The sequence below is a fragment of the Cherax quadricarinatus genome, chromosome 16 (assembly GCF_038502225.1).
Source record: "Cherax quadricarinatus isolate ZL_2023a chromosome 16, ASM3850222v1, whole genome shotgun sequence".
In the NCBI taxonomy this organism is placed as follows: Eukaryota; Metazoa; Arthropoda; class Malacostraca; order Decapoda; family Parastacidae; genus Cherax; species Cherax quadricarinatus.
This window is the reverse complement of record NC_091307.1, coordinates 29250407-29273882: the sequence shown is the minus strand read 5'-3', so window position 1 is coordinate 29273882 and position 23476 is coordinate 29250407. Positions and strand designations below refer to the sequence as shown.

The 23476-nt window shown below is 39.8% G+C and overlaps 1 protein-coding gene across 16 annotated transcripts in view; it reads left to right on the top strand.

The window, feature by feature from the left end:
* The window catches only part of LOC128688974 (prominin-1), a 1112830-nt gene that overhangs the window by 916180 nt on the left and 173174 nt on the right, over positions 1–23476 (top strand). For all 16 annotated transcript variants that reach the window (XM_070085551.1, XM_070085543.1, XM_070085554.1 and 13 more), the window contains one exon: positions 14590–14733. In XM_070085551.1, coding sequence (XP_069941652.1) covers positions 14590–14733 — 144 coding nt within the window. The remainder of the gene's footprint in view (positions 1–14589; positions 14734–23476) is intronic.

Here is a 23476-nt window from a genome sequence, read left to right as displayed (position 1 = left end):
AAACAGACTTGAATAACTATAGGCCATTATCCAACTTACACCCTCTCTCTAAAATCTTCAAAAAATTAATTCATAAGTGAATCTATTCCTACCTCATCTCCCATAACATACTCAACCCCTGTCAATTTGGGTTCAGGCCTAATAAAAATACTAATGATGCTATTATACACATGCTAGAACATATATACACTGCAATGGAGAAAAAAGAAGTCCCACTGGGGATCTTCATTGACTTGCGTAAAGCTTTTGATACAGTTGACCATGACTTGCTCCATAGAAAATTGTCACACTATGGGATAAGAGGGCACTCCCTCAACTACCTAAAGTCATACCTCAGCAACAGAAGCCAATATGTGTACACAAATGGGGGCAAACTCTTCCGCACAGCCAGTGTCCTTGGCCCTCTTCTCTTTCTCATATACATAAATGACCTACCAAATGCGTTGCAACTACTCAAACCCACACTACAGTGGACCCCCGGTTAACGATATTTTTTCACTCCATAAGTATGTTCAGGTGCCAGTACTAACCGAATTTATTCCCATAAGGAATATTGTGAAGTAGATTATTCCTTTCAGACCCCCAAACATACACGTACAAACGCACTTACATAAATACACTTACATAATTGGTCGCAATGGGAGGTAATCGTTATGCGGGGGTCCACTGTATTTGCAAATGACACTACATACGTCTTCTCTCACCCGAGCCCATTCATGCTAGCCAATACTGTGAATACCAAATTACAGAAAATATCTACCTGGATGAGGACCAACAAACTTACTCTAAACATTGACAAAACTTACTTCATTCAGTTTGGTAACAGAGCTACAGATGTCCCTCTTAACGTAATGATAAATGGACCATCTATCACAAAGCTCACAGAGGGAAAATTCTTAGGAATCCCCTTGATAATAGACTCAAATTTCAAACACACATACAACAAATTTCCAAGACCGTAGGCATACTATCGAAGATACGGTACTATGTTCCACAGTCAGCCCTCCTGGCCCTATATCACTCACTTATTTACCCCTATCTCACCTATGGAATTTGTGCATGGGGCTCTACAACAATAAACCATCTCAGACCACTAATTACCCAACAAAATGCTGCAGTCAGAATAATGATAAATTCCCACTACAGGCAGCACACTCCACTAATATTCAAAACTCTAAACCTACTCACCATACAAAACATCCATACTTATTACTGCACCTACTACATACATAGAACACTTAACTCAGATATAAACCCTCCCCTCAAACGTCTTCTTACCAACCTCAACAGAACACATGACCATAACACAAGGCACAGATCACTCTTTGATGTTCCTCGTGTCCATCTCACACTATGCAAAAACTCAATGCACATAAAAGGCCCTAAAATCTGGAAATCATTACCTGTGAATATAAAAGAAACAGTCTGTTTATAAATTCAAGTCTCTTCTCAAAAATCACTTATTCACCCATAACTAAATAAATACTGAATAATTGTATCTCATAAATTGTATCTCACAAAAGTTTCTCATAATTGTATCTCATAAATGTTTAACCTATGACCCAATCAAACTTTGTTATTTTTCATTACATTACCTAACAGAATACTCCATTCTACTGAATGCACAGCAACACAGTAAATGACCGTATGACCTGTCTTTGTATACTCATTTGTGCTTAATTGTAATCTGTTTACAATAATGTTTTACCACTGAATATATCATTGCTTAGTTAATCTTAAGTTAATTTTAAGCCTGCCCATAATGCTCTGCATACAAGGGGCTTTGGCATGTTGCGCTTAATTACTGTATTCCTTTGTACTTCTCTGTATCATGTTCAAATTAATAAATAAATAAATAAATAAATAAGTGGTTAGCTCTTCCCTGTGGTCATCCACCAACTCTTCCACATTCATTACTTACCTTAAAATATTTGTAGTCTTAATGTAGGGTGAAAGGTGAAAAGTATTTATTTGTAGAAAGTCGTGTGGTAGGTAGGGTAGTGTAGGGAAGCCAGCCTGGACACCCCACCCACCCCACTATGTAAACAAACAGACGATGCGTGTTTTTTTTTTTTTTTCAACAAGTCGGCCGTCTCCCACCGAGGCAGGGTGACCCCAAAAAAAAGAAAGAAAATCCCCAAAAAGAAAATGCTTTCATCATCATTCAACACTTTCACCACACTCACACATAATCACTGTTTTTGCAGAGGTGCTCAGAATACAACAGTTTAGAAGCATATACGTATAAAGATACACAACATATCCCTCCAAACTGCCAATATCCCAAACCCCTCCTTTAAAGTGCAGGCATTGTACTTCCCATTTCCAGGACTCAAGTCCAGCTATATGAAAATAACCGGTTTCCCTGAATCCCTTCACTAAATATTACCCTGCTCACACTTCAACAGATCGTCAGGTCCCAAGTACCATTTGTCTCCATTAACTCCTATCTAACACGCTCACGCACGCTTGCTGGAAGTCCAATCCCCTTGCCCACAAAACCTCCTTTACCCCCTCTCTCCAACCCTTTCGAGGACGACCCCTACCTCGCCTTCCTTCCCCTATAGATTTATATGCTTTCCATGTCATTCTGCTTTGATCCATTCTCTCTAAATGACCAAACCACCTCAACAACCCCTCTTCTGCCCTCTGACTAATACTTTTATTAACTCCACACCTTTTCCTAATTTCCACACTCCGAAATTTCTGCATAATATTTACACCACACATTGCCCTTAGACAGGACATCTGGACCACTGCGTCCAGCCGTCTCCTCGCTGCTGCATTTACCACCCAAGCTTCACACCCATATAAGTGTGTTGGTACTACTATACTTTCATACATTCCCTTCTTTGCCTCCATAGATAACGTTTTTTGACTCCACATATACCTCAATGCACCACTCGCCTTTTTTCCCTCATAAATATTCATACAAATGCCTTACATTGTGTACAAGTTGTCTCCACAGTGGTACAGTAGAATATATAAAGACCAACACTTCCATTCTCATGTAATTTTTAAAAGGAATGATGCTCTGACAAATTTTTATTATTATTATTATTACAAATTACAGTGGACCCTTGGGAAACGATGCCATCGGTTAGCGATAAAATTGGATGCCCATGTGTTTTTGTGTTAAAATATTGGCTTGGCCAGCGATGAAAAAGTGAGTTAAGGACATTTGTCCCGAACGTGTCCGCGCGGCCTGAGCCCATGTACAAGGTAATGTGCCATTGTTTACAAACCAGGGAGGAAGATTCCACGCGTACTTGCGATATACTATTTTGTATTATTCCATTGTTTTTAGTGCCAACCCTGTGATAAAGAAGGAAAGAAACAATAAAATTCAAGGAAAAACTCGTAGCAAAGTACCAAAGTGGAGGAGGAAGAGAGAGGGGTGAATGTGCCTTCTGCAGTGATTCAGTGATTCTGCGATATGCACGATACTAAAGCAGCAGGTATCGATAAAGGCTATAGTGTCAGCCAGCAATAAAGTGTTGAATTAACAGTGTAGCAAGTAAGTTAAGCGAGTAAGCGATAGAAAAACGACAAAAGTAAATCTCCAATGTTGTTGTATGTGTATCGGGCTGCCGAACATACGCTGGCCTGCTACGTGTCTTCCACCTCTCTAAACCTCTGCCAGCATCTCCTCCATCAAACTATTTAAACTAACATCTCCTCCAAGGTAAGTGTAAATATTAAAGTGTAAATATAGGTGTAAATATAAAAGGACCCCAATGGAAATACGTAAGTCACTCTGACTTTTTTTGGTTATCCTAGGTACTTTACACACATGGAGCTATGTATGATAATCTATGTACGTAACTGTATATGTGTATACCTGAATAAACTTATTTACTTATTTATAAATTAAAATGTAAATATTTCTTATTGATAAATTAAAATTAAATATTTCTTATTTATAAATTACATTCATATATTGTTTGTGGATAGTGGTGGTGACAGAAGCCTGCACCACCAGTCGCCATTATAAACCCAACAATAACACTTCCATCACTTATCCTCGCATACATTATGACATATTTTATTCATTCTAGAGTATATATCATGTTTCTATGTTATTAATATTGTTTATTATGTCACATTAGATGAATTGTGATAGATAAATGAGCCGTAGAGATATTAGCGTCATATTGAAGCATAATAAATTCGCCTTCCTCTCGCCTCCTACATGTCTGCTACAGTCCCTGCCTGCCTGCTACACTCCCTGCATGCCTACTACATTCCCTGCATGTCTGCTACACTCCCAGCATGCCTGCTACACTCCCTGCATGTCTGCTACACTCCCAGCATACCTGCTACACTCCTTGCATGCCTGCTACACTCCCTGTGTATCTGCTACACTCCATCAAACTAACTACGTAATTAAACTAACATCTCCAAGGTAAGTGCAAATATTTCTTATTTATAAATTAAAATGTAAGTATTTCTTATTTATAAATTATGTTCATATATTGTTTGTGGATAGAGGTGGTGGTAGAAGCCTGTACAGCTTCTCTCATTAGCCATTATAAACCCAACAACACTTCCATCACTTATCCTCACATACATTATGACATATTTTATTCATTCTAGAGTATACATATATCATGTTTCTGTGTTATTAATATTGTTTATTATGTCATATTAGATGAATTGTAATAGATAAATAAGCCGTCGAGTTGATAATAGCATCATACAGTGGACCCTCGCCTAACGATATTAATTCGTTCCTGAGAGCTCATCGTTAGCCGAATTAATTTTCCCCATAAGAAATAATGGAAATCCAATTAATCCGTTCCAGACAGCCAAAAGTATTAAAAAAATTTTTTTTTTTCATGAAGTATACATTTCCCTGCAAAGAAAACAATATGACATGCACAATAACTACATAAATGAATGTTAAAATGACACTTACCTTTATTGAAGAGTATTGATGAGTGATGAGACACTGTTTTTCTTGAACACTGGGATTTTCAGTGATACACCAGTAAAGACTTCACTTTGCAATCCCCACTAGCATTACAACAAAATATGAGAGTTAGCCTGTCTTTCATAGGCTTGTGTCCTGGGAGTGCCTTTTCCTCCTGAGTAATGTAGGTCCTGTTTGGCATTTTCTTCCAGAACAGGCCTGTTTCGTCACAATTGAACACTTGTTGGGGGATGAATTTTTCAGCTTCGCCATGCCTTATTGCACTGTGTATGTCGCTACAATTCTTAAATCTCTCAAGCCAACCTTTGCTGGCCTTAAATTCACCAATATGAGCACTAGTTCCAGGCATTTTTTCCTGTTCACCTGGGTGTTAGTTGACTGTTCTGGGTCGCATCCTGGGGGACAAGATTAAGGACCCCAATGGAAATAAGTTACAGTCCTCGATGATGCACTGATTTTCTTGGGTTATCCTGGGTGGCAAACCCTCTGGGGTTAATCGTTTCTCGGTAATTGTTTCACGTTAAGCCACACCAACAACACTCTCTCCACATCTTTGAGTAGTACAGCTGATGGTGGTGCAGCAACAGCTGACTGATCCAGCAACAGCTGACTGGTCCAGCAACAGCTGACCGTGGTGCAGCAGCAGCTGACTGATCCAGCAACAGCTGACTGGTCCAGCAACAGCTGACCATGGTGCAGCAGCAGCTGACTGAACCAGCAACAGCTGACTGGTCCAGCAACAGCTGACTGTGGCACAGCAGCAGCTGACTGATCCAGCAACAGCTGACTGGTCCAGCAACAGCTGACCATGGTGCAGCAGCAGCTGACTGATCCAGCAACAGCTGACTGGTCCAGCAACAGCTGAATGTGGTGCAGCAGCAGCTGACTGATCCAGCAACAGCTGACTGGTCCAGCAACAGCTGACCATGGTGCAGCAGCAGCTGACTGTTGTACAATAGTATTTCTCACCCTTTTTACCACAGGGTTGGCAATAGAAGCTTTCTTTGGGCCCATGGGGACTTATTTAGCAGTTACAAGCACTATAAATAATGGAATAATACAAAATGTATCGAATGTATGCATGCAACCGGCCACACTGGCTTGTAAACAATGACAGCAAGGCAGCCGAGACGTTCAGACTAGACGGACAAGTTCGGGATGAGTCATGTTGTTCAGAAACAGCTGATGGTGGTGCAACAGCAGCTGACTGATCCAGCAACAGCTGACTGATCCAGCAACAGCTGACTGATCCAGCAACAGCTGACTGGTCCAGCAACAGCTGACCATGGTGCAGCAGCAGCTGACTGATCCAGCAACAGCTGACCGTGGTGCAGCAGCAGCTGACTGATCCAGCAACAGCTGACTGTGGTGCAGCAGCAGCTGACTGATCCAGCAACAGCTGACTGGTCCAGCAACAGCTGACCATGGTGCAGCACCAGCTGATTGATCCAGCAACAGCTGACTGGTCCAGCAACAGCTGACTGTGGTGCAGCAGCAGCTGACTGGTCCAGAAACAGCTGACCGTGGTGCAGCAGCAGCTGACTGGTCCAGAAACAGCTGACCGTGGTGCAGCAGCAGCTGACTGGTCCAGCAACAGCTGACCGTGGTGCAGCAGCAGCTGACTGGTCCAGCAGCAGCTGACTGTGGTGCAGCAGCAGCTGACTGGTCCAGCAGCAGCTGACCGTGGTGCAGCAACAGCTGACTGATCCAGCAGCAGCTGACCATGGTGCAGCAGCACCTGACTGATCAGCAACAGCTGACTGGTCCAACAACAGCTGACTGATCCAGCAACAGCTGACTGGTTCAGCAACAGCTGACCGTGGTGCAGCAACAGCTGACTGATCCAGCAACAGCTGACTGGTCCAGCAACAGCTGACCATGGTGCAGCAACAGCTGACTGGTCCAGCAACAGCTGACCGTGATGCAGCAGCAGCTGACTGTGGTACGATAGTATTTATCACCCTTTTTACCACAGGGTTGGCACTAGAAGCTTTCTTTGGGCCCATGTTGACTTATTTAGCAGTTACAAGCACTCTAAACAATGGAATAATACAAAATGTATCAAATGTATGCATGCAGCCAGCCAGCCTGGCTTGTAAACAATGCCACCAGCGGAACAAGTGAGGCTGGCTCAGGCCGCACATGGACGCATCTCGGACGAATCGCTTTGAGCGAGTTTTTTTAGCGCTCAGCGAGGCAAATTTTTTGCGTTAAAATGTATCGCTAGGCGGATTTAACGTTATGTGATGCCAACGTTAGGCGAGGGTCCACTGTATTGACGTACTATTCTGTCAAGCCTCCTGACAGCAGGAATGGATTAATTGGATTTCCATTATATTTCTTATGGGGAAAACTAATTCGGCTAACAATAAAATTGGTTAAGGACAAGCTCTCTGGAATGGATTAAAATTGTTACCAGAGGGTCCACTGTATTATTATTACAAATTATTATTACAAGTTATTATTATAAGTTATTATTAATACAAGTTGTTGTTGTTATACTATTATATTATTATATTATTATACAGAGTATATGGAGAGTAAAAGAAAGGTGAAGAGAGTGGTGAGAGAGTGCAAAAGGAGAGCAGATGATAGAGTGGGAGAGGCACTGTCAAGAAATTTTAATGAAAATAAGAAAAAATTTTGGAGTGAGTTAAACAAGTTAAGAAAGCCTAGGGAAAGTATGGATTTGTCAGTTAAAAACAGAGTAGGGGAATTAGTAGATGGGGAAAGGGAGGTATTAGGTAGATGGCGAGAATATTTTGAGGAACTTTTAAATGTTGAGGAAGAAAGGGAGGCGGTAATTTCATGCACTGGCCAGGGAGGTATACCATCTTTTAGGAGTGAAGAAGAGCAGAATGTAAGTGTGGTGGAGGTACATGAGGCACTACATAGAATGAAAGGGGGTAAAGCAGCTGGAACTGATGGGATCATGACAGAAATGTTAAAAGCAGGGGATTATATAGTGTTGGAGTGGTTGGTACTTTTGTTTAATAAATGTATGAAAGAGGGGAAGGTACCTAGGGATTGGCAGAGAGCATGTATAGTCCCTTTATATAAAGGGAAAGGGGACAAAAGAGATTGTAAAAATTATAGAGGAATAAGTTTACTGAGTATACCAGGAAAAGTATACGGTAGGGTTATAATTAAAAGAATTAGAGGTAAGACAGAATGTAGGATTGCGGATGAGCAGGGAGGCTTCAGAGTGGGTAGGGGATGTGTAGATCAAGTGTTTACATTGAAGCATATATGTGAACAGTATTTAGATAAAGGTAGGGAAGTTTTTATTGCATTTATGGATTTAGAAAAGGCATATGATAGTGGATAGAGGAGCAATGTGGCAGATGTTGCAAGTATATGGAATAGGTGGTAAGTTACTAAATGCTGTAAAGAGTTTTTATGAGGATAGTGAGGCTCAGGTTAGGGTGTGTAGAAGAGAGGGAGACTACTTCCCCGGTAAAAGTAGGTCTTAGACAGGGATGTGTAATGTCACCATGGTTGTTTAATATATTTATAGATGGGGTTGTAAAAGAAGTAAATGCTAGGGTGTTTGGGAGAGGGGTGGGGTTAAATTATGGGGAATCAAATTCAAAATGGGAATTGACACAGTTACTTTTTGCTGATGATACTGTGCTTATGGGAGATTCTAAAGAAAAATTGCAAAGGTTAGTGGATGAGTTTGAGAATGTGTGTAACGGTAGAAAGTTGAAAGTGAACATAGAAAAGAGTAAGGTGATGAGGGTATCAAATGATTTAGATAAAGAAAAATTGGATATCAAATTGGGGAGGAGGAGTATGGAAGAAGTGAATGTTTTCAGATACTTGGGAGTTGACGTGTCGGTGGATGGATTTATGAAGGATGAGGTTAATCATAGAATTGATAAGGGAAAAAAGGTGAGTGGTGCGTTGAGGTATATGTGGAGTCAAAAAACGTTATCTATGGAGGCAAAGAAGGGAATGTATGAAAGTATAGTAGTACCAACACTCTTATATGGATGTGAAGCTTGGGTGGTAAATGCAGCAGCGAGGAGATGGTTGGAGGCAGTGGAGATGTCCTGTCTAAGGGCAATGTGTGGTGTAAATATTATGCAGAAATTTCGGAGTGTGGAAATTAGGAGAAGGTGTGGAGTTAATAAAAGCATTAGTCAGAGGGCAGAAGAGGGGTTGTTGAGGTGGTTTGGTCATTTAGAGAGAATGGATCAAAGTAGAATGACATGGAAAGCATATAAATCTATAGGGGAAGGAAAGAGGGGTAGGGGTCGTCCTCGAAAGGGTTGGAAAGAGGGGGTAAAGGAGGTTTTGTGGGCGAGGGGCTTGGACTTCCAGCAAGCGTGCACGAGCATGTTAGATAGGAGTGAATGGAGATGAATGATACTTGGGACCTGACGATCTGTTGGAGTGTGAGCAGGGTAATATTTAGTGAAGGGATTCGGGGAAACCGGTTATTTTCATATAGTCGGACTCGAGTCCTGGAAATGGGAAGTACAATGCCTGCACTTTAAAGGAGGGGTTTGGGATATTTGCAGTTTGGAGGGATATGTTGTGTATCTTTATACGTATATGCTTCTAAACTGTTGTATTCTGAGCACCTCTGCAAAAACAGTGATAATGTGTGAGTGTGGTGAAAGTGTTGAATGATGATGAAAGCATTTTCTTTTTGGGGATTTTCTTTCTTTTTTGGGTCACCCTGCCTCGGTGGGAGACGGCCGACTTGTTTAAAAAAAAAAAAAAAAAAAAAGTTATTATTATAATCATAATAAAAAGGAAGCACTAAACCCACAATGATGTGAATAGCTATATATAGAGTGAAGGCATACGAAAGGAATATTTATCAACAGTTATCCCCCAGTGTTTGGCTAGAGAAAACGTAATTCTTCCGACACTTCTACAAAGCCTCTTTGCAAACAAATCATATATTTGTCAATTTTTACTCTGTGGTTGTATGTATAATGTTTATATGCTATGTAACGTGTTTCTTATATAATTTTGAAAAAATATCATAGATGAATTAATGAAAATGTCTATATTAACGTAAAATAAAACATTTAATGTGCCCAAGAGAGATTATTATTACGTAGTACATATTACTATGGCATCATGAGTAGAGAGAGACTTAGTGATTTTAATGTGTACTTGCATGCCAGCACAGTGTGTAAGTATATTTAGGTACAGGTACACATAAGCATAATTATCAGAGTACATACAAAATATGCAATAACTTTAAAACACTTGAAATTATGGAAAGTTTCCAGACATAATAGATGTGCTCACAATGAACGTAAACAAACTGGGTGGGGCACGCCATATTTGAAAGACCGCTTGCCATATAGCAAATTTTGGTCATAATTTGAAATTGCCATATTAGCAGAATGCCGTAAGGTGAAGTGCTAATGTGCTGCTATGTATGATAATCTATGTATGTAACTGTATTTGTATATACCTGAATAAACTTGCTAAGTAGCCAGGAGAGGTAGGTAGCCAGCACAGCCTGGGCTACATACATACATGTACCTACATAGCTACATGATATTTAACCCTTTGACTGTTTTGATTGTATATATACATCTTACAAGCCAGTGTTTCAGACGTATATATACTCAATAATTCTAGCAGCTTCAAATCAAGCAGGAGAAAGCTGGTAGGCCCACATGTGAGAGAATGGGTTTCTGTGGCCAATTTGCACCACATAAGAAAAAATCCTGCAGCATGCAGTGCATGATGAGAAAAAAAAGCTGACCGTTTTTTTGGATTAAAACGCTGAATTTGAGGTGTATTTTCGTTTAGTATTTATCGTTGTATTCTCGTTTTCATGGTCTCACGTGATTAAATGGAAAACATATTACAGAAATAGAGCTGATGTTGATTGGTTTCACAATGAAAACGACCTTGAAATTGAGCTCAAAATAATGGAAATATTCAATTTTTACCAATGTTCAAGAGTAAGCAAATCACACCACATGTCCAATACACGTCAACTTGGGAGTCTAATATTCTTTCACTAGTGCACTGATATTATTTATACCATTTTTACAATAATGCAGTATTCTGCATAACAGTAAATTTTGTATTTTTTGTATGAATAAAAAATCAAAATTGAAAGCAATAATAATATAAGAGGGGCCTAGAGATGTGACTAATGAACAGAGGATATGTTATTTTAGTGCCAAGAATGTCTACATTGTTTATTCTGGACCCTATTTTGAAATTGGCGTCTTTTTTAATTTTCGTGAAATTGGATAAAATTGCCAATTTCTGACCACTTTATTGGGTAGTTCAAATCAGTAAATAGGCAGTTTCTTTGACTGTCGCAAGCCCCTTTCTGAAACTGTCATTCTTTGTTGCAAAATTTTTGGAAAAAAAAAATTATTTTTTGTCATGAAATGATAGAGAATCTTTTCCCAATGGTAATGACATCAAAAGTACGAAATTTGGTCGAAAACTCGTGGAATTACTCTCCCGTGAAGTTAGCGGTCTCGGCAACATATACGCATCGGCGATTACGCCGACTTTGAGCCTTGTGTTTGGCCAATTCAGTTGTTCCAGTTGACCAAACTCATAGCTGTTTCTTTAGAACTCCATTTTTTCTATCAGTTGAGTACAAGAAACTGCCCATTTACTGATTTGAACTACCCAATAAAATGGTTAGAAATAGGCAATTTGGCCAATTTCATTCAAATTAAGAAAGATGCCAATTTCAAAATAGGGTCCAGAATAAACAATGTAGACATTCTTGGCACTAAAATAACATATCCTCTGTTCATTAATCACATCTCTAGGCCCCTCTTATATTATTGCTTTCTATTTTGATTTTTTATTCATACAAAAAAATACAAAATTTACTGTTTTGCAGACTACTTCATTATTGTAAAAATGGTACATATAATATCAGTGCACTAGTGATATTTCTGTAATATGTTTTCCATTTTATCATGTGAGACCATGAAGACAAGAGTACAACGATAAATTCTATATGAAAATACACCTCAAAGTTGCCGATTTAATCCAAAAAAGAAACGGTCAGTTTTTTTTTCTCATACACTGTGTGCTGCAGGATTTTTTTTATGTGGTGCACACTGACTACACCACTTGGGCCTACCAGCTTTCTCCTGCTTGATTTGAAGTCGCTAGAATTTGTATGTATTAATACGTCTGAAACACTGGCTCGTAAGACGTATATGTACGACCAAAACAGTCAAAGGGTTAATGCGGCCCAGAGTCATATTATTACCGTCAACATAACTTGTTCACTGAGTCTAATCGTTTCTAACAACTACCTGTAGATGCCATCATAAACAAAGGGAGAAGTAATGAATAATTCATGCCGAGAATTGTAAACAAAAACTAGACGCAGATTCATACAGTTTCCTCAAATGCTCCACCAGAGAAAAAGAGAAAAACGTAATGTTTTCCCTCCACTGACTCACCACTCAATAGCATATAAAGATTGCATGTTTATACTATGCTATGTAACGTGTTTCTTATATAATTTTGAAGAAAATATCATAGATGGATTAATGGAAGTCTCTATATTAACGTAAAACAAGACATTTAACGTGCCCAAAAGTGAGTCGCGAACATATGAGCGACCCACGGGGATGCGTATAATACGTCCGATTACCAGATCAAGGTCCGATATCCAGAACAAAATTTTGCTCAAAAAACAGTTCTAAAACCGAAACATCTGATAACTGGAGTATGCGAAAACTGGAGTTCCACTGTATACACTTTTTAAGATGACATTTTTCTATATCATACAATAAATATAGACTAGTTTGTTTGAGAAAGGTATTGCAGTATGGTGTGCTATGATGTGCCCACAACTCGATAACTATTTCACCTATAAAAATATTTTGCAAACTTTTAAAAGTCCTCTTTTGCTTAAAGTTTTCTGTACAGTACATTAAAAATAGTTATAAAATATTGTTTTTTGTATACTTTTATTATACAGCAGGGCTACAACTTATTTCATTAATGCAGGCCTGAAAATTCATTGCTAGTCTGTTGTTTGATGCTCAGAACTTGTTTTCCCATGCTATAACTGGAGATTCATTCCCAAGCCATCATATTCCTTACCTAATTTCAATTAGTTTATTTTCCAATGCATTTTTACTCAGTATTTTATATTCAGTACTGTTCCTGTTCACTTTGAAATAGTATTAAACATTGTTCAATAATGTATACATGTTACACATCTGAAATACAATACATACAGTACATGTGTGTAGGGATAATATGTAGGATGAGGGAGAGGGTGCCAGAAGGAAGGGTGTACTCACCCATTTATATGTGCCAGGGTTGAGGTTTGGCTCTTGATCCCACCTCCTAGACTACTTTGATCAGCATCACTGATTTTTGGCCTCTTGGGCCTTATCACATTTACTCTTTAAATCAGATTTGACAGACAAAGTCTATTAAATCCAGAATTATCTGTTATTATTGCAGTCTGCTGGATAAATTTCTTTTTGGATTTAGTGGACTTAGTCCACTAAATCCAAAATTGTCCTTTGTTAAAATTGTGGAAAATATACGTAATTCAGATTTATCAGAATGTATATTGATGTAGTAGGTTGGTAGACAGTCACCACCCAGGGAGGTACTACCATCCTACCAAATGAGTGTGAAATGGAAACTTATAATTGTTTTACACAGTGGTAGGATTACTGGTGTCTATTCTTTGTCTCATAAACATGCAAGATAACAGGTGTCTTGCTGCTTCTACTTACACTTTGGTCACACTACACATGCATTTACCTGTATATGTATAAACATATCTAAGTTTTCCTGTATTTCCTAATAATTCTTGTTCTTATTTCTTTTCACCTCTGTGAGGAAGTATTTTAAGAGGCGACTGAAATGCTGGGAGCAGGGGGCTAATAACCCATTCTTCAATATAAATTACTAAATGGAAAAAGAAGGAAAACTTCGTTTCTTCAACTCTTGATGAAAGCTAAGACACATGTGCAACATCTGCGTATCTTTATTGTAGATATTTTGCCATCCAGTGGCTTTATCAATACGGATTCTAGGACATAATTTCAAGACAGTAGAACTATACACAAAAGATGAGATACACCTACCATCTGACTTACGACAGAGTTCGGTTCCGAGAAACCGGCCGTAAGTCGAACTTTACTACTGAATATCAACAAAACATTTTTGTAATGACTTTATTTTATTGTTTTATTTTGGTATTTCATGTTTTACTTTACTTTTTATGTTGTTAGTACTTTGTTTTATACTGTAAGGTTTAGGATAAAGGCTGTGTACAACACAAATAGTTGTTTATTTCCCAGAAATTTGGCATAAAACACACGGTCGTAATTCGAGTGGTCGTAAGTCGAGCAGGTCGTAAGTCGGATGGTAGATGTATATAGTTCTGCTGTCTTGAAGTTATGTCCTAGAATCTGTATTGATAAAGCCACTGTATGGCAAAACTTCTGCAATAAAGATACCCAGATGTTGCACATGTGTCTTAACTTTCATCTTGTCAGTATTGTATGTCTTTCTTGCACTTCTTTGTCTCTCCTTTTTCAGGTCACCCTGCATAGGTGGGAGATGGTTGTTGTGTAAAAAAAAAAAAAATATTGATAGATATTTAAATAACTTTTGTATACTGACATACATAGAAGCTGTAATTATTTTTTTATATGGTACAGATACTGGGGCTTTTTGGGCCTGTGTATACTTCTTCTAGTGATAACACTGTGCTTCACACTGGGTGTGGTGTTTGGCTGCTGTGGTCGCCGCCCTGATGAAGCCTCCTCCTGCCACAAGGCTACTGGGGCCTCATGGCTCATGTGGTGAGTAAAGGATACTATGTACACCCATACACCTTATTAACCCTTTCAGAGGCTAAATCTCAGAGGGTGCACCAGGGTCCAAGAAATTTAAAAAAAAAAAAAAAAAAAAAACTTACAGAATTAAAGATAATTTTCTGTAGGTAATAAAACAAAATTTTTTTTTTTTTTGATCAGTAGTTACCGATATATAGAGGCGTGAAGTTGACCCTCAATGACCTGGTGGCAGCAACATTGGCGACTTCCATAAAATTGCATTATTTTATTTTAGGTTTTTGTTACTTTTTTCTTTTCTTTTCTAATATTTTTTTCCAGTAACTTCTGTGGCCTGTGAGACCAATAGAATGTATATTGTATAAGTGTACACTCATTGTATTCAACATAATAACTGCACTAATTTGTCTATTATTATATTGCTTACAAACTTGTGTGCAAGTTTATTGTAAACAAAATTATGAAAATATTAGTGTGGTTATTGTGTTGAATACAATGGTACCATATAGTACTATATGGTACAATGGTGCCATAGGGTGCAATGGTGCCATACAGTAGTGGTGCAATATGGTACAATGACACCATATGGTACAATGGTACTATATGGCACAATGGTACAATATGGTACAATAGCACCATATGGTACAATGGTACTATATGGCACAATGGTACTATATGGTGCAGTGGTACCATATGGTACATTGTACCATATGGTACTGTTGTATTCAACACAATAAACACACTAGTATTTTCATCATTATTTCATTTACAATGATTGTTTATAACAAAAATATGCAAAAATGTTGTATATTAGTAATCTAGTGGAACCTCAAATATCAAACTTTTTTCGTTCCAGACAGCTGTTCAAGTGTCGTTACTGAACGAATTTATTCCCATCAGGAATAATATAAATTAGATTAGTTCATTTCAGACTCTCAAAAATACACTTATAAAAACACTTACAAAAATACACTTAAATAGTTAGTTGAGTTGGGAGCAGTTTGATATTTGAGGTTCCACTGTATTATATATTTACAAATGTACAGCCACTGGACATGTTCCTTGAAGTGGATGACAAAGCACTTTGTCTTGGAAACTGCCGAGTCACTAGCTTGCGTGGCCACTCAGTCTTGGCTGGTGCCTCGTGGCACCAACACCTTCTACTGACCATATGGTACAGGGTATCATATGTTACGGGGTACCATATGGTACATTGTACTACATGGTATAGGGTACCATACAGTACAGGATACCATATGGTGCAGGGTACCATATGGTACAGGACACCATATGGTACAGATACAGGGATCCCTATGGAAATAAGTCACCCTGACTTTTTTGGGTTATCCTAGGATTTTATACATATGCTGCTATGTATGATAATCTATGTAACTGTATTTGTGTACACCTGAATAAGCTTACTCAAGCACATGTGGCATTGTAAGTAAGTTTATTTAGGTATACACAAATAAAATTACATAGATTATCATACATAGCAGCATATGTATAAAATCCTAGGATAACCCAAAAAAAGTCACTTATTTCCATTAGGGTCCCTGTACCCTGTACCATATGGTATAATGTACCATATGGTACAATGTACCATATGGTTCAAACCATAGAATTCCTCTTCAGATCCACTTCCATCAGTCTTAGACTGTAATGTGTGAAGAGGAGAGTCAGAATTCGGCCAGACAGTGAGTGGGGAGTGAGAGCTTCCTTGCCACCTGGCATGGTGAACAAAGCTACTTTGGTAGCATTCCCACAATGCCATGCGAGCATCCAGATGTTTTCTATAGTGCGCACAGTGACCACCCAGACCCGTTCTCTCAGATGTAGGCCTACCAGCCTTCTTGCCCTAAATTTGACGCCGCTAGAATTTTGGTGTAGATCTACGGTTTGGACCCTCAATGTAAAGAAGTAGATCTATGGCATGGACCCTGAAAGGGTTAATGCTCTTAAAGTATATATGAAGTAAATGAATTGTTAATCATTATATTAACTCTGACATTGTTAATAAGACACTAGTACAGTACTACTACTGCAACTAACTCATTTCTAACACTACCACTGCTGCTTCCTTTACTTGCTTGTGCTTCCTTTGTTATTGCTGCTGCTAATTCTACTGCTACTACTACTATTACTGCACCCTTTCCTTTTTCCCCTCCCAACCTGTCGTCTGGTCTTCTCTGCTTTTTCTCTTAGTTGTGGCATGACAATTGTCCAGAACAGACTGAAACTTCATTATAAGCTCTAGTTAAGTGTTGGTTATTTGTGAATTGTTCCATTTGTTGTATTCTGAATTTTTTATTCTTGTAACTAAGATTCGCTAATGTTCATTTATGACCACATAACACCATTACATTTTCCTCTCAGGTTTATTTTGTTTGTTTTTTTATTTTATGAGGAAGCTTAACCTGTTAACTGTCCAAAAATAGATCTATGTTTTCTCACCCAGTGCTCCAAATTATTTTGAATTTTTTTATAGAAATAAAGAATGCATTTTTCTACATGACATAGAATAAAAAAATTTTTTAGGGTCAGTACTTATTGAGATATGAGACCGTGAAGTTGACACTTGATGATCACCTGATGGCAATTATAAGCGCTGCCCTTTTTTCTCGTTTTTATTTTATTTTATGTAAGTTTTATGTTCTGATAATTATAATTTGTTGTAGTTCTTGTGATTTCATAGTCATTTTGGATATGCGGGAGTATATAATAATAATCATAATAATAAGTTTCTTTGAAGCATGATGTAAGACAAGTGTCAGTCCACTGCTGGCAGTGCAGTGGTGAAATTTGATGAACATACATGGCCCTGGCATTATTTGTTTTCACTGTTACACATAAACATGTCCATCTGTCTGTCTAGCTCTGTCTGTCTCTGTCTAGTGCTCTATCTGTCCATTTAGCTCTGTCTTGCTCTCTGTTTATCTCTGTCTCTGCTTATCTGTCTGTCTGCTTGTCTCTCTTTCTGTCTCTGCCTGTCTCTGTCTCAGAGAGAGCCACTCGTGAACCAACTGGTATTACACACGAAAGCATTGTCATGTCTGGTTCCAGAGCAAGTGTAAACACGTATTACTTGCTGGTCATGCATACTGCACGTTATATTGACAAGCACAGTAAAGCACATTGTCTGGATTTTTGGGTTATCCTAGGTAATTTACACTATGTATAATTGTATTTATGTGTATCTGTGAGACAGAGATAGACAAAGATAGATAAAGACAGAGACAGAGCCAAAGTCTACCAGCCAGCCAGCCAATTACCAGCCAGCCAATTACCAGCCAGCCATCCAGCCAGCCAGCCAACCAGTTACCAGCCAGTTGCCAGCCAGTCAGTTGCCAGCCAGTCAGTTGCCAGCCAGTCAGTTACCAGCCAGCCAGTCAGCCAGCCAGTTGCCAGCCAGCCAGCCAGCCAGTTGCCAGCCAGCCAGCCAGCCAGTTACCAGCCAACCAGTCAGCCAGCCAGCCAGTTTCAAGCCAGCCAGCCAATTACCAGCCAGCCAATTACCAGCCAGCCAGCCAGCCAGTTACCAGCCAGCCAGCCAGTTACCAGCCAGCCAACCAGTTACCAGCTGGCCAGTTACCAGCCAGCCAGCCAGTCAGCCAGCCATTTACCAGCCAGCCAGTTACCAGCCAGCCAGTTACCAGCCAGCCAACCAGTTACCAGCCAGCCAGCCAGCCAACCAGTTACCAGCCAGCCAGCCAGCCAGCCAGCCATCCAGCCAGTTGCCATCCAGCCAGCCAGTTGCCAGCCAGCCAGTTGCCAGCCAGCCAGCCTGCCAGTCAGCCAGCCTGCCAGTCAGCCAGCCAGCCAGTTACCAGCCAGACAGTCAGTTACCAGTCAGTTACCAGTTAGTTACCAGCCAGTCAGCCAGCCAGTTACCAGCCAGCCAGCCAGTTACCAGCCAGCCAGCCAGTTGCCAGCCAGCCAGCCAGTTGCCAGCCAGCCAGCCAGTTGCCAGCCAGCCAGTTACTAGCCAGTTGCCAGCCAGCCAGCCTGCCAGTTACTAGCCAGTTGCCAGCCAGCCAGCCTGCCAGTTACTAGCCAGTTACCAGCCAGCCAGTTCCCAGCCAGCCAGTTGCCAGCCAGCCAGTTGCCAGCCAGCCAGTTGCCAGCCAGCCAGTTGCCAGCCAGTTACCAGCCAGCCAGTTGCCAGCCAGTTACCAGCCAGCCAGTTGCCAGCCAGTTACCAGCCAGCCAATTACCAGCCAGCCAGTTACCAGCCAGCCAGTTACCAGCCAGCCAGTCAGTTACCAGCCAACCAGTTAGTTACCAGCCAACCAGTCAGTTACCAGCCAGCCAGTCAGCCAGTCAGCCAGTTATCACCCAGCCAGTTACCAACCAGCCAATTACCAGCCAGCCAGCCAGCCAGTTGCCAGCCATGCAGCCAGTTGCCAGCCAGCCAACCAGCCAACCAGTTACCAGCCAGCCAACCAGTTACCAGCCAGTTGCCGTCCAGCCAGCCATCCAGCCAGTCAACCAGTTACCAGCCAGCCAGCCAGCCAGTTACCAGCCAGCCAGCTAATTACCAGCCAGCCAGCCAGCCAATTACCAGCCAGCCAGTTGCCATCCAGCCAGCCAGCCAGTTGCCAGCCAGCCAGTTACCAGCCAGTCAGTTACCAGCCAACCAGTCAGTTACCAGCCAACCAGTCAGTTACCAGCCAGCCAGCCAGTTACCAGCCAGACAGCCAGTTACCAGCCAGCCAGCCAGTTGCCAGCCAGCCAGCCAGCCAGTCAGTTACCAGCCAACCAATAACTGACTCAGAGATGAATCAACACCACCTGATACTTACAGGTGACTACAACATACCCTCATCCACGAACACAACCCATAAGTAACTGAATTCACTAACACTATGACAACTGCTTACTTCTACCATCTATAACCAGACCAACAAGAATCACGAGACAAGTGCCTCACTACTTGACCATATCTGGACCAACACTTTATTCCCACTAAGAGCAGGCATTATCATAGATAACTCCACAGACTACTATCCCATCTTTCTCATAAAAACTTATGTAAACTCCCCAGGACACAAGTAAGATCTCTTTCCGACTACATGACGAGACATCAGTAATTTCATTTCAGCATTAACCCTTTGACTGTCGCAGTCGTATATATACGTCTTACGAGGTACCGTGTTTGACGTATACGTATATACTCGTAAATTCTAGCGGCTTCAAATCAAGCAGGAGAAAGCTGGTAGGCCCACATGTGAGAGAATGGGTCTGTGTGGTCAGTGTGCACCATATAAAAAAATCCTGGAGCACGCAGTGCATAATGAGAAAAAAAACTCCGATCGTTTTTTTTAATTAAAATGCCGAATTTGTGGAATATTTTCGTATAGTATTTATGGTTGTATTCTCATTTTCTTGGTCTCATTTGATAGAATGGAAAACATATAGAAATAGAGGCGATATTCATTGATTTTACTATAAAAAGAACCTAGAAATGGAGCTCAAAGTAGGGAAAATGTTTGATTTTTGCCAATGTTCAATAGTAAACAAATGATGCCATTGTCCAATAAATGTCCAACTAGCCATTCTAATATGCAGTCATGAATGGGTTGATGTTATTTATACAATTATTACAGTATTGCAGTAGTCTGCATAATAGTAAGTCTTCTATTTTTTGTTTGAATAAAAATTCAAAATAGAAAGCAAGAGTAATATCAGAGGGGCCTGGAGACATGACTGATGAGCAAAGAAAATGTTATTTTAGAGCCAGGAATGTCTGCATTGTTCATTCTGGACCTTATTTTGAAATTGTCATATTTTTTAGTTTTCGTGAAATTGGCCAAATTGCAAATTTCTGACCACATTATTAGGTAGTTGAAGTCGGTAAATGGGCAGTTTATTGTACTCAATCGATAGAAAAAATGGAGTTCTAAAGAAATAGCTATGAGTTTGGGCGACTGGAACAATGGAATTAGCCGAAAATAGGGCTCAAAGTGGGCGAAATTGCCGATTTGTAAACAGCGCCGAGGTCGCTAACTTTGCGAGAGCATAATTCCGTCAGTTTTCCATCAAATTTCGTTTTTTTGGTGTCATTACAATCGGGAAAAGATTCTCTATCATTTCATAAGCAAAAATATTTTTTTTTTTTTTAAATTTTGCGACACCAGGAGACACCTCAGGATTGGGGGTTGCGACAGTCAAAGGGTTAAGTAACATTGATTGGCAAAGTGAGCTAGCAGCCAGCCTCGATATTGATGAATGTGTCAGAATTTTTCTACAAAAAACCCAAAACCTCTATAACAGACATTCTCCAGTAGAAAAAAAAAAATCTCAGCCAAGAGACTAAACAGCCCCTGGCTTTCAAACAGCATCCTCAGTGCCATTGACAAAAACATGTACATGTATATGAAAAGCAGTGCAGAATAGGGCAGATGATGAAGGAACAGACAAAATGTTACTCGTCAATACTTACAAATCTAATAAGGGCAAAAAAACTGTACCGCTTTTCACTTAACCCTTTGACTGTTTTGGTCGTACGTATACGTCTTGTGAGCCAGTGTTTCGGACGTAAATATACTCAATAATTCTAGTGGCTTCAAATCAAGCAGGAGAAAGCTGGTAGGCCCACATGTGAGAGAATGGGTTTGTGTGGTCAGTGTGCACCATATAAAAAAGTCCTGCAGCACGCAGTGCATAATGAGAAAAAAAAAAACTTTATGGTTGTATTCTCGTTTTCATGGTCTCATGTGATACAATGGAAAACATATTACAGAAATAGAGATGATTTTGATTAGTTTCACGATGAAAATGACCTTGAAATTGAGCTCAAAGTAGCAGAAATGCTCGATTTTTACCAATGTTCAATAGTAAGCAAATCACACCACACATCCAATACACTTCAACTGGGGAGTCTAATTTTCTTTCACTAGTGCACTGATATTATTTATACCTTTTTTACAATAATGCAGTAGTCTGCATAACAGTACATCTTCTATTTTTTTGTATGAATAAAAAATCAAAATAGAAAGCAATAGTAAATATAAGAGGGGCCCTAGAGATGTGGCTAATGAACAGAGGATATGTTATTTTAGTGCCAAGAATGTCTACAGTGTTTATTCTGGCCCCTATTTTGAAATTGGCGTCTTTTTTAATTTGCATGAAATTGGCCAAATTGCCAATTTCTGACCACTTTATTGGGTAGTTCAGATCGGTAAACAGGCAGTTTCTTGTACTCAATTGATCGGAAAAATCGAGTTTTAAAGAAATAGCTATGAGTTTAGTCAACTGGAACAATGGAATTGGCCAAAAATAAGGCTCAAAGTCGGCGAAATCGCCAATGCATATATGTTGCCGAGATCGCTAACTTCGTGAGAGCGTAATTCCATGAGTTTTCGACCAAATTTCGTACTTTTGGTGTCATTACCATTGGGAAAAGATTCTTGATCATTTCATAAGAAAAAATAATTTTTTTTTTCCAAAAATTTTTTGATATAGAATGACAGTTTCAGAAAGGGACTTGCGACAGTCAAAGGGTTAACGATGGAGTTCTGTTCCTAAGACCATGTCGGTAAACGAATTCATTGCTAAGTGAGGAGCATACTACAGTGGACCCTCAGTTAACAATGCCATTGGATAACATTAAAATTGGATACCGATACGTTTTTGCATTAAAATATTGACTCGGCTAATGATGAAAAACTCAGTTAAGGACATTCGTCCAGTACGTGTCGCACGGCTTGAACCGCCCGGCCACTCCAGTGTGGCCAGTGTGCCATTGTTTACAAGCCACTGCGGATGATTCCATGCATACATGTGATACATTTTGTATTATTCCATTGTTTTTAGTCCTGGTAACTGCTAAATAAGCCACCATGGGCCCAAAGAAAGCTTCTGGTACCAGCCAGCTCTTTGGTAAAGGGCTGAGAGAGAGGGGAGAATGTGCCCTTTTCAGTGATTCTGCAATATGTACGATACTAAAGCAGCAGGAGTCTATAAAGGCTGTAGTGGCAGCCAGCGATAAAGTGTAGCATTAACTGTAGTAAGTTAAGCAATTAATTGATAGAAAAAAGACAGCACAAACCTAACTTCTCCCATGTTGTTGGAGTTATATAGGGCGACTGACAACACCGCTGTCTCTACCGCCTCTGCTGCTGCCTCTCTCCACCACTATGTACGGCTTTTGCCCTCAGTGGCCCTTATACAGCCAACAACAATAACGCAGCAACACTCGTGACATACTTAATGACGTATTTTGTTCATTCTCGAGTATATGTCGTGTTTCTATGTTATTAGTATTGTTTATTATGTCATATTAGATGAATTGTGCTAGATAAATAAGCCGTAGAGCTGATATTGTGTCTCCCAACACAATTCCTAACATATGCCAGAAACAGACCTCCCTGGAAAACTTTTTTGAGCTACAGGAGTCCAGTGGCTCTCAAGCTGGTCCTAGTGGCATTAAAAAACAAAGGAGGGAAGTAACCCAGGATAAGGACTTGGTACCTGAAGTCTTTATGGAGTGGGATTCCCCTTCCAAACAGTTGTAAACTCCTCCATCCTCTCCTCTCCTCCCATCTTCCATATATCATGTCTTCAATAAAGGTAAGTGTGATGTTGTTACTGTTTTATTCTTCATGTGCCATTGTTTTCTGTGTAGGGAAATGTATATTTCATGTAAAAAATTTTTTTTGTTTAATAGTTTTGGTTGTCTGAAACGGATTAATTGGATTTCCATTATTTCTTATGGGGAAAATTAATTCAGATAACGATAAAATCGGTTAAG